Source organism: Coregonus lavaretus (assembly GCF_964263955.1).
Source record: "Coregonus lavaretus genome assembly, chromosome: 29".
In the NCBI taxonomy this organism is placed as follows: domain Eukaryota; kingdom Metazoa; phylum Chordata; class Actinopteri; order Salmoniformes; family Salmonidae; genus Coregonus; species Coregonus lavaretus.
This window is the reverse complement of record NC_140016.1, coordinates 38222052-38235060: the sequence shown is the minus strand read 5'-3', so window position 1 is coordinate 38235060 and position 13009 is coordinate 38222052. Positions and strand designations below refer to the sequence as shown.

Below are 13009 nucleotides of genomic sequence, written 5' to 3'. Positions count from 1 at the left end.
GCATTCCAACAGTATTTCCCTCCAGAAGCCATGAGAAAGTTGTCCGGCTGCGGGGACTGTGCGGGGGGATTTATACTAACGTTACTGTCTGTACTTACTGGTGGCACAGACGCTGTTTCATTCTTTCCTACACTGATATTACCCTTGCCTAACGATTGCGTCTGAAGCTGGGCTTGTAGCACAGCTATTCTCGCCGTAAGGCGAGAATTCTCCTGTATATTATGAGTACAGCGACTGCAATTAGAAGACATCATGTTAATGTTACTACTTAGCTTCGGCTGTTGAAGATGTTGATGAACCATGTCCAGATAAAGCGTCCGGAGTGAAAAAGTTGAATAAGGGAAAAAAGTTGCGATGGAAAAAAGGAAAATAACGTAAAGTTGGCAGCTAAAACGCACAGGAAAATGACTCTTCTGTCTCGGGATAAACGTCCGGGTGAAAAAGTTTAACGAAAAAAGATGAGTGAGGACAAAACTAAAAAGTTGGTAAATTTGTTGAACACAGAGATTGATTAAACGTTTATTAAAAGTAAAACGTGAATAGTTTGGCAGGTAGCCAAGTAGCAACAAACAGCAGAGCAGCACGGAGACAATTGCTGTGGTGAATGCATTGACATTGCTGTGGTGAATGCATTCATCCTCCAGAAGGAAATGGCTAAGAGCTGTGGGCAGACCCCCATGACACAGCTATCCTTCAGAGAGCTGCTCATCCAGGAGCTTGCTGACTATGGCACAAAGTCCACTGCAGCACCGTCTGTCCCCTCTTGTGTAGAGGACTGTGGGTGTTCTAAATACTGTAATTGTAAATAGTGTGTAAATAGTTAATTTGTTCACTTTGTGTGTGGTTTGTGGTGTGTTCAGTATGACATTAGATCAGTGTTGGCTGCTAACTTGGCCCTTATCTTAAATAGTTCACTTCTGTGTTGGGAGGTATTGGATCAGCATTCTCGTCGCGTCTCCTGTTAGTACCTTTTATGAAGGGAAGCTAATGATCCATCATGTGTGACATTCCTGGGAGTGTGCAAACTTTAGTGTGTTATTACCATAGCATTTTTGTATGTTCTCAATAGTTATGTACTTGAAAATGTATCAATTGACCAATTCGGCCACATGGAGGCCACTTGGGTACATTTGGGCTAATTCGTGAGGGACAGCTGGGAGTCTTGATACAAAATATGATGTTGTGTTGTCATCCTTCATTGTATGTCTGAAACGTTGCACAGACACTGCTGCCCTCTTGTGGAAAACATCTAAATTACCTCCAGCTTCCTATCTGAATGTATGGCCTTTCTTTTTCATTTCAAAGATGATGCAATAAAAATAGAAAACTTTTTTTGTTTGTTTAATCTTTTACCAGATCTATTGTGTTATGTTCTCCTACATTAATTTCACATTTCCACACACTTCAAAGTGTTTCCTTTCAAATAGTATCAAGAATATGCATACAGTGAGGGAAAAAAAGTATTTGATCCCTGCTGATTTTGTACGTTTGCCCACTGACAAAGACATGATCAGCCTATATTTTTAATGGTAGGTTTATTTGAACAGTGAGAGACAGAATAACAACAACAAAATCCAGAAAAACGCATGTCAAAAATGTTATAAATTGATTTGTATTTTAATGAGGGAAATAAGTATTTGACCCCTCTGCAAAACATGACTTAGTACATGGAGGTGGAAACATTATACTTTGGGGGTGTTTTTCTGCTAAGGGGACAGGACGACTTCACTGCATCAAAGGGATGATGGATTGCCTTGTTGGCAATCACAGAGGTCAGACGTTTCTTGTAGTTGGCCACCAGGTTTGCACACATCTCAGGAGGGATTTTGTCCCACTCCTCTTTGCAGATCTTCTCCAAGTCATTAAGGTTTCGAGGCTGACGTTTGGCAACTCGAACCTTCAGCTCCCTCCAAAGAGTTTCTATGGGATTAAGGTCTGGAGACTGGCTAGGCCACTCCAGGACCTTAATGTGCTTATTCTTGTGCCACTCCTTTGATGCCTTGGCCGTGTGTTTTGGGTCATTGTCATGCTAGAATACCCATCCACGATCCATTTTCAATGCCCTGGCTGAGGGAAGGAGGTTCTCTCCCAAAATTTGACGGTACATGGCCCCGTCCATCGTCCCTTTGATGCGGTGAAGTTGTCCTGTCCCCTTAGCAGAAAAACACAGCCAAAGCATAATGTTTCCACATACATGTTTGACAGTGGGGATGGTGTTCTTGGGGTCATAGGTAGCATTCCTCCTTCTCCAAACACGGCGAGTTGAGTTGATGTCAAAGACCTCGATTTTGGTCTCATATGACCACAACACTTTCACCCAGTTCTCCTCTGAATCATTCAGATGTTCATTGGCAATCTTCAGACGGGCCTGTATATGTGCTTTCTTGAGCAGGGGGACCTTGCGGGCGCTGCAGGATTTCACGGCGTAGTGTGTTACCAATTGTTTTCTTGGTGACTATGGTCCCAGCTGCCTTGAGATCGTTGACTAGATCATCCTGTGTAGTTCTGGGCTGATTCCTCACCGTTCTCATGATCATTGCAACTCCACGAGGTGAGATCTTGCATGGAGCCCCAGGCCGAGGGAGATTGACAGTTCTTTTGTGTTTCTTCCATTTGCAAATAATCGCACCAACTGTTGTCACCTTCTCACCAAGCTGCTTGGCGATGGTCTTGTAGCCCATTCCAGCCCAGTGTAGGTCTACAATCTTGTCCCTGACATCCTTGGAGAGCTCTTTGGTCTTGGCCATGGTGGAGAGTTTGGAATCTGATTGATTGATTGCTTCTGTTGACAGGTGTCTTTTATACAGGTAACAAGATGAGATTAGGAGCACTCCCTTTAAGAGTGTGCTCCTAATCTCAGCTCGTTACCTGTATAAAATACACCTGGGAGCCAGAAATCTTTCTGATTGAGAGGGGGTCAAATACTTATTTCCCTCATTAAAATGCAAATCAATTTATAAATATCAATTTCTTCTGGATTTTTGTGTTGTTATTCTGTCTCTCACTGTTCAAATAAACCTACCATTAAAATTATAGACTGATCATTTCTTTGTCAGTGGGCAAACGTACAAAATCAGCAGGGGATCAAATACTTTTTTCCCTCACTGTATCCTTGCTTCAGGTCCTGAGCTACAGGCAGTAACATTTGGGTATGTCATTTTAGGCGGAAATTGAAAAGAAGGGTCTGCTCCTTAAGAGGTTAAAGGGTCTGAATACTTATATATATGTGATATTTCAGTTTTTTTATTTTTATAAATTTGCTAAAATGTCTAAAAACCTGTTTCGGCTTTGTCATTATGGGGTATTGTGTGCAGATTGATGAGGGGGAAAAAAACAATTTAAATCATTTTAGAATAAGGCTGTAATGTACCAAATGTGGAAAAAGTCAAAGGGTCTGAATACTTTCCGAATGCACTGTACTGTATATAGTATCAAACTAAAACTAGTGGCTCAAGGTATGAAAGTGCCATTCAAATCAGCTTCTCTATTAAGGTTGTGAAAATATTATCTTGCAACAGTGTTGCATAACAAGCTAACATATGATATGTTAAACGGATAAAAAGTTAATGGACACTACTGCCGCGTTTTCCTGGGAATAACTTAATGTTCTATAGGGCAATGGTTTTACAAATATAGGAATTGGTTATTGTTAGCTATATATCAGATGTGTAGCACAAATAATGCTTTTTATTTATTTGAGAAACTGAAAAATATTGTAGTTCTCCATAACACACTGAGCATGAAGTTAACGACCTTGTTCTAACACGTGAATGACTGCACTACTTCTGAATACTTTGAAAGCATAAATGCACTTTTTAATACCCTGCGAGGGTATCAGGGTTGGGGTCAATTCCATTTCAATTTAGTCAATATAGGAAGTCAACTGTAATCCAATTCCAATCTTCCTTTTCCTTTCATTGCTTTTCAATGAGGAAAAACATGGTAAATACATTTCAGTTGACTTCAGTTGACTTACTCAATTGGCTGAACTGAAATGGAATTGACCCCAAACCTGGTGGCTCTATGGCAGCGTACACAGAGCTCATAACTAAGTTGTACCATTCTCACCAGTAGTGGCTGGTGGCACTTTAAATGGGATAATAAATGGAATGGTATCCAATTCCGTTCACCCCATTCCAGCCATTATTATGCATCCTCCTCCCCTCACTAGCCTCCTATCATTCTCACCCTCTTCCCTTCTTCGTACCCCTCCTCAGGCCAGTAAACAGCTCCTAGAGAACTACCCCCTCTTCATCACCAACAAGCAGTGGGACGAGGCTGTCAACTCGTCCAAGAAGGACGGCCGGCGGCTGCTGCGCTACCTGATCCGCTTCATCTTCACCACGGATGAGCTCAAGTACTCATGTGGCCTGGGCAAAAGGAAGCGCTCGGTTCACTCAGGAGAGCCTGGGCCGGAGAGACGGCCCCTCAACCCCGTCAAAGTCAACTGCCTCAGAGGTACTGCTGGCATCTCTACTAAAGAGATGTGTACTAGTTTACTCCAATTAGGGAAGGGGTGGTGGGGTTGGAAAGTAATAAAGGGAAATATATTTTAAAAAAGGAAATGTATATGTATGTGTATATATGTATGTATATATATATATGTATGTATGTGTATATATATATATATATATATGCGAGAAAAAAAAACATATGGGGGATTGGAAGTGATGCAGACAATTACACTGATGGAAGTTACAATCTATCTGCAATATTAAAGCTGAGCTACCCCCTAAAAAAAAAAAAGAAGAAAAAAGAAAGAAAAGAGATGTGTACTAAAGCAACAGGTATGCTACAGATAAAGGATCTTAATTTGAGCCAGTTTGCTACAGCAGGAAAATAATCCTGCAGCAACAGGAAATGTGAATTATTATGTGGATTATAATTAATGGAAATTTTTGTAGGGGTTCATCAATTTTTCATAAGGGAAAATCAAATCTGAAATTTCAAAGTGGAAATTACAATCTTCAGAAGCCTTTTTAAACCTCAAATACAGTACAAGTTTAAAATGTCATGCATTGCAGGAAAGTTATCCTGCAAGAGGGTGATCAAATTAAGATCATACATCTGTATTAACCCTAAAAGCCCCAACAGGTTGTTGTTTTTTTACCCCAGATTGGTAAAGATTGCAAAGAGACACTGTCTGTTAAGCAGTGACACTTTTTATTTGATTAACCTTTTGCTACAAAATTAAATGGTTTAAATTCCCCCAGAATAAGCATATATACACTACCAGTCAAAAGTTTTAGAACACCTAAGCATTCAAGGGTTTTTCTTTATTTTTACTATTTTCTACATTGTAGAAAGACATCAGAACTATGAAAATATCACATATGGAATCATGTAGTAACCAAAAAAGTGTTAAACAAATCAAAATATATTTTATATTTGAGATTCTTCAAATAGCCACCCTTTGCCTTGATGGCAGCTTTGCACACTCTTGGCATTATCTCAACCAGCTTCATGAGGTAGTCACCTGGAATGCATTTCAATTAACAGGTGTGCCTTCTTAAAAGATAATTTGTGGAATTTCTTTCCTTCTTAATGTGTTTGAGCCAATCAGTTGTGTTGTGACAGGGTGGGGGGGTATGCAGAATATAGCTCTAATAAGCAAAGAGAAACAACAGCCCATCATTACTTTAAGAACTTTGAAAGTTTCTTCAAGTGCAGTTGCAAAAACCATCAAGCGCTAGGATGAAACTGGCTCTCATGAGGACTGCCACAGGAATGGAAGACCCAGAGTTACCTCGGCTGCAGAGGATAAGTTCATTAGAGTTACCAGCCTCAGACATTGCAGCCCAAAAAATGCTTCACAGAGTTCAAGTAACAGACACATCTCAACATCAACTGTTCAGAGGAGACTGTGTGAATCAGGCCTTCATGGTCGAATTGCTGCAAAGAAACCACTACTAAAGTTCACCAATAAGAAGAAGAGACTTGCTTGGGCCAAGAAACACAAGCAATGGACATTACACTGGTGGAAATGTGTCCTTTGGTCTGATGTCCAAATTGGAGATTTTTGGTTCCAACCGGCGTGTCTTTGTGAGACGTGGTGTGGGTGAACGGATGATATCCGCATGTGTATTTCCGGCCGTAAAGCATGGAGGTGGAGGTGTTATGGTGTGGGGGTGCTTTGCTGGTGACACTGTCTGTGATTTATTTAGAATTCAAGGCACACTTAATCAGCATGGCTACCACAGCATTCTGCAGCGATACGCCATCCCTTCTGGTTTGGGCTTAGTGGGACTATCATTTGTTTTTCAACAGGAAAATGACCCAACACACCTCCAGGCTGTGTAAGGGCTATTTTACCAAGAAGGAGAGTGATGGAGTGCTGCATCAGACTACCTGGCCTCCACAATCCCCCGACCTCAACCAAATTGAGATGGTTTGGGATGAGTCGGACAGGAGAGTGAAGGAAAAGCAGCCAACAAGTGCTCAGCATATGTGGGAACTCCTTCAAGACTGTTGGAAAAGCATTCCAGGTGAAGCTGGTTGAGAGAATGCCAAGAGTGTGCAAAGCTGTCATCAAGGCAAAGGGTGTCTATTTGAAGAATCTCAAATATAAAATAGATTTTGATTTGTTTAACACTTTTTTGGTTACTACATGATTCCATAATGGTTATTTCATAGTTTTGATGTCTTCACTATTATTCTTCAGTGTAGAAAATAGTAAAAATAAAGAAAAAACGTTGAATGAGTAGGTGTTCTAAAACCTTTGACCGGTAGTGTATATATATTTTACTTGTTATGAACATTTGTCTGTTATTACAGTTTTTCTCCATTGGTTTGGCTCATTTCTTGAAACAGAAATTACATTCTCAAAACTCTAAGATCATTTGGCAAAACAGTCTTACAGTTCAGCACAACACTATAGCTCACTTGCAAAAGCTCATATCTCTCCTAAAACTGTTCACTCATGCTTCAAAACTAAATTCCTTTCCCATATAAGGAGTCAGTGCCACGAAAATGGCAAAGATCCTTCTCAATTGCTTTGGCTCATTTCTTGAAACAGACCGGACGTTCTCAACACTCTTGGTGCTTTAGCCAAAATAACGTGGATGGTTCGGCACAACACCATGGTTCACCTGCAAAAGCTCATACCTCTCCCAAAACAGTTCACGCATGTGTCAAAACTAAATTTCCTTCTCATTTAAACAGTCAGTGCCCCCAAAATGCTTCGTCCCTTTGGCATTGTGTAAGCACTGCAAGTCAAAATGTTTAGATGTTTTGTCACTATGGCAGAGGACCATTGAAATATCCCTCATGTCCACCTTTCAGTCTTAGCCCAGTCCTTCATTGACAATGGTTACTGTACTGTTTTTTGTCTAGCTAACAGAATACAATTGTGTATAAAACTGAAAAAAATAAATAGGATTTTAGGGTAAGAGTAGCCTCCAAGGTTTGACATCACACATTGCACTCATACTGCCAAGGAAATTGTAACCATTATCATTCACACACATAAAGTAACTTCCATACATCAGAGTAAAAAGAAAATGTATACAGCATAATATACTGTAATATAAACACACAAACAAAAAACAATGAAAATTATATGCAGCCTACAGTGCTGTAAATAAAGCTGGAGTTTCACAACTAACAGTTCTTCACTGGTCGCTGTCCTCACCCTCCTGGCCATCCACACGCTGCTGTCTGTCTGGCCACAGATTCTCGTCCACATCACAGCGTATATTCTCCCTTGCGATGCAACGAGGGAAGAAACGGCGTGCATGTCGCAACCATCCCCTACACTGATCTGCTGTAATATCCTCACACGCAGCGTCCATTGCATGGAGCAGGGACCTCTGATCTTGAGCCCGATGCTCATACACTCTCCACCTCCAAGCGGAGAAATACTCCTCAATAGGATTGAGGAAAGGAGAGTAAGGTGGTAGGAACACCATGACCATCCTTGGATGAGTAGTGAACCAGGCCCTGATGAGCGGGCCACGGTGGAAATTCACATTGTCCCATACAATGACATATTGTGGTAGGTGAGGCCCTACGAGACCGCTCTCATTTTCAGGGATCAAATCAACATGAAGGCGGTCCAAGAAGATGAGGAGCTTCTGTGTATTGTATGGGCCAAGACTGGGGATGTGAGTGGCCACACCATTCTCCGATATGGCAGCACACATAGTTATATTGCCCCCTCGCTGGCCTGGGACATCCACCATGGCCCGGTGGCCAATAATATTACGGCCACGTCTTCGGCCCTTGGCCAGGTTGAAGCCAGCTTCATCCACAAACACGAGGATGTGATGGGTCTCGTTTCCTTCCAATGCCATTATTCTCTACAATAGCGTAAAAAAAGAAAACATCAAATCAGTCATACAGAAGAGTCATACACTACAGTTACAGACAATTACATAGGAATGTTCTATGTTCTCCACAAGTTCAATATACTACTGGCCACTACTCCAGTGGTTCCAAACCTGGGGTACATGTACCCCTATGCAGAGGTACTACAGGGGGTATTTGACAGAAAGGGGAGGGGGGAAATCATCAATGACTAGACTTACTGAAATGTTACAGTAAAACCCACAGTATTAGATAGATTTACATGGGAGGCACTAATTGCAGCTCTTTGACCCCTTTTGTTATTGTATGTTATATTCTTCAAAATAAGGATTATAATGATAATTGCATCATACAGTAAGCTGCAGTTTTTAGGCGAAATGTTGAAGTCAGATAAATCAAATACTTCCATACCTGGATTACCTGGATACACAAATCAGGTAAAGTGGGTACTGAAGCCAAAAAAGTTTGGGAACCACTGCTTAATTGTAAAAATGTTATAATGATGGACAACCAGTAACTGACTTACATGTACATACTGGTACCGCAGCTCTTTCACTCTATCAGAGTTCCTCTCAAATGGTACCCTGTAAATTTGCTTCATTGTCATCTGATGCTTCTTCAATATCCGGTCTATTGTGGAGATGCTTATAGAGTTGACATTTTGGAATATGGCATTGTCTTGTAGGATTGCAGCGCGGATCCGTCTCAATGTGATGGCATTATTTGCCATCACCATGTTACAGATCTCTTGTTCTTGTTGTTCATTGAGAAGTTTTCCTCTGCCACCTGTGCAAGGTTGTCGTCCAATCCTAGATATAGAAGTCAAAGGACAACACTCCATTCGTAATGTATACCTTATGTATTCCTTACAGAATGAGTTACCTATGTAATTGTATTGTTGTTTTACTTACAGTAACTTTACCACAATTCTAATGCATCACTGCACAGTGACTGGAATACTACTGTAAACTGTATCATCAATACTGTAGAAAATAAACTATTCCATAGTTTATTTTCTCCAATGTTTTTCTTGTCATTTTTAGTATCATAACATCCCATTGAGGTAAGATATTACTGTAGGCCTATCACACACACACACTAAATGAATAGGTAAATATGTAAATAAATATATTTCTTGCTCTATGCACAGTGTCCTGTCCTATACAACATATAATTCCATCATTGACTGACTACATACCTGTTTTCCCTGCGAAAGGTTTGGATGATGGAGGAGACTGTTGAGCGAGGCACATTAGGCTGCACTCGGCGACCTGCCTCCGCCATTGTGAGGCCATGGTTGATGACATGGTCTATAATTGTGGCCCGAATTTCATCCGGGACAGCATGGTGTCTTCGTGCTCCTCGGCCTCTTCCCCCTATTCCACCACCACGCACCCTTACTCCTCCTCCTCCTCTTCTTCTTCCTCTTCCTCGAGCAGGCAGTTGCCCTTGTTCATTTACTTGGCCAGGTGCCTCCATGTTCAGAAATTGTACTGGTCCTGCATGGTCAAGCTCTTTACATACATGTTTGGCAGCATTCACAGTCATGGACAGCACCTGTCAGGTAACTAAACATACTGTTTGATTGGTCATCTGAGATGTGTGAAACTCCTCCTTCGTTAGTCAAGTTCTAATTTCACCTGACTGTCAATTGCTGTAATAAATTTATCAAATGTTCCAAGGGATTCATATATGGTATTCATGGTATTATGTTCTTGACTAATTTTGACAATTGAACAGACTATTGTGCATGTGATGACTTATACAATGAAATGACGCTGACACGTTTTGGAGCGAACAACCATTAGACTGAGAATCAACAATCAGTTTAGATCAACAAGATCTATTCACTTGGAAATTGTGCTAAATGTAGGCTACCTGTACTTAATCATTTGCAAAGATGTACTGAGACATTGAGACATGTACTTAGACATTTGCAATTTGATGAAATGAATGACAAATTCAATTCTGTTGTGAACAATTGCCAAGTGGTTTGGAGGTTTGTCCATGTAGTTTTGAGAATGTAATTTCTGTTTCAAGAAATGAGCCAAACCAATGGAGAAAAACTGTAATTCAAAGTTTTTTTTTTCTGTGATACTCAGAGGCTGAGAAACTGGCAATTGAGCTAATCTGACATACTGGTACGACCTAAGAAGGCCACCGATATGGATGATATAGGCAGAGATTGTGGATATAATGACGAAATGCTTGTGTCTCCGCCCTAACAATGGCAGTCGTTGTCCACAATGGTGGAAGGCAGGCAGGAGGAGGCAAGATCAGGTGGGAACATTCTAGCCAATGAGAGGGCAGATACGCGTGTGAACAACAGACACAACTCTGATATAAAATATATAATTTTGAGTTACAAGCTTAGTATACACCACTAGCATACAAAAGAGAGATTATTTTTCATTCCTCCACATTAAAACAGAAATTATGGTAAATGTTGTTTTTTTTGTTGGTCAGAAGGATAACAAAAAGGGGTTCGGAATTATGACATTTTTGACCCCTTGGGATGCTTTTAGGGTTAAAGAGCAGGGTTAAAAAACAACTGGTATGCTACTGAAGGTACAGTATATCTACTACAGCAACATGAACACTCCCAAAGAAATGTGTGAACAGATGTCTTCAAAATCTAATTGTTTGCAGTGATGATTATTCATAAAAAACATTTGTTTTTCTAATCATAACAGATATTTACTTGTCTCCGTTTTACTCCTCAGAGTTTATCCGAATGCACTGTGCCTCCAACCCTGACTGGTGGATGCCTTCCGAGGAGCAGATCAACAAAGTGTTTAGTGATGCTGTGGGCCATGCGCGCCAAGGTCGGTCCGTGGGCACCTTCCTGGGCAGCAGTGGCAGCAGCACTAGCAGTCTTTACATGGAGGCTTACGACGGGCACCTGTCACAGGATGAAGTGTATCTAAAGGGGTCTCACAATGGCCTGGGTGATTGAAGGGAGAAGGAACGAAGCATGGCTGGGATTCAATCCAAGGCGAGTTATAGAGCAGCACACTAGACAGCCGACAGTTATCCCAGCGTTCGCGGAGCTCGCATTCATGGTAAACACTGCAAATGTTGGCTCAAGCGTAAATTACCTTTAAAAGGCACATTGACCGCTGTTTAGTGCCTGCACTACAACACGCCTGGACTTAATCCAAGCCATTGTCTTCCAACAGGTGGCGTCACTCCTACGCGATGCTAGTCCCTCGACCAATGCAGACGAAACTCGCGCCATCTGATGTAAGACAATGGGGATGACGAGAACTGCAGAACTGTAGGCCTAGCCAACTGGCATAGTCTCCCCGTTTAACTTGCTAATACATATTTTTTTGGGGCTTATTTTATAGTTTGTTTTTTTAATGTGTGGTTGCAAGTGTAAACGACATCACACTGCTTGCTTAGCGAGTACCACTTACTCCTGATTCGGCTCACACCAAGGCTCGAACCCAGGATCTCTGCTTTGCTAGTACATGTGACGCCCTCCCGAAGCGTTTTACCAGTTGCGCCATGCAAAAAGCTAGCTGTTCGGTGGTGCAAGTTTCACACATCCCACATAACTGCAGGTGGCAGTAAATCACCAACCTTGAATGTGTTCAGACCTTACACACTCCAGCACAGTAGGTGGTGGTATGCACCCATCAGTTTATTTTCTAACTGCCTACACTCAAATAAACAAAAAAAGAGCAAAAAAATAAACGTCCCTTTTTCAGGACCCTGTCTTTCAAAGATAATTCGTAAAAATAAAAATAACTTCACAGACTTCATTGTAAAGGGTTTAAACACAGTTTCCCATGCTTGTTCAATGAACCATAAACAATTAATGAACATGCACCTGTGGAACGGTCGTTAAGACACTAACAGCTTACAGACGGTATGCAATTAAGGTCACAGTTATGAAAACCTAGGACACTAAAGAGGCATTTCTACTGACTCTGAAAAACAACAAAAGAAAGATGCCCAGGGTCCCTGCTCATCTGCGTGAACGTGCCTTAGGCATGCTGTAAGGAGGCATGAGGACTGTAGATGTGGCCAGGGCAATAAATTGCAATGTCCGTACTGTGAGACGCCTAAGACAGCGCTACAGGGAGACAGGACGGACAGCTGATTGTCCTCGCAGTGGCAGACCACGTGTAACAACACCTGCACAGGATCGGTACATCTGAACATCACATCTGCGTGAACGTGCCTTAGGTATGCGGAGCTGCTCTTCCTCCCGGGGAAGGACTGCCCGCTCCATGATCTCGCCATCACGGTTGACAACTCCATTGTGTCCTCCTCCCAGAGTGCAAAGAACCTTGGCATGACCCTGGAAAACACCCTGTCGGTCTCCACTAACATCAAAGCGGTGACCCAATCCTGCAGGTTCATGCTCTACAACATTCGCAAAGTATGACCCTACCTTACACAGAAAGCGACACAGGTCCTAATCCAGGCACTTGTCATCTCCCGTCTGGACTACTGCAACTCGCTGTTGGCTGGGCTCCCTGCCTGTGCCATTAAACCCCTACAACTTATCCAGAACGCTGCAGCCGTCTGGTGTTCAACCTTCCCAAGTTTTCTCATGTCACCCTGCTCCTCCGCACACTCCACTGGCTTCCAGTTGAGGCTCGCATCTACTACAAGACCATGGTGCTTGCCTACGGAGCTGTGAGGGGAACGGCACCTCCTTACCTTCAGGCTCTGATCAGACCCTACACCCAAA

General features: G+C 42.0%; 1 protein-coding gene across 1 annotated transcript in view; it reads left to right on the top strand.

Moving 5' to 3' along the window:
* LOC311104714 (BEN domain-containing protein 4-like) overlaps positions 1 to 11260 on the top strand; it is a gene marked incomplete at both ends in the record, with an annotated part of 34970 nt that extends 23710 nt beyond the window's left edge. The window contains 2 exons of the mRNA XM_084146598.1: positions 4218 to 4458; positions 11028 to 11260. Of these exons, the coding sequence (XP_084002724.1) occupies positions 4218 to 4458; positions 11028 to 11260 (474 nt within the window). The remainder of the gene's footprint in view (positions 1 to 4217; positions 4459 to 11027) is intronic.
* Between the last annotated feature and the right edge of the window lie 1749 nt (positions 11261 to 13009).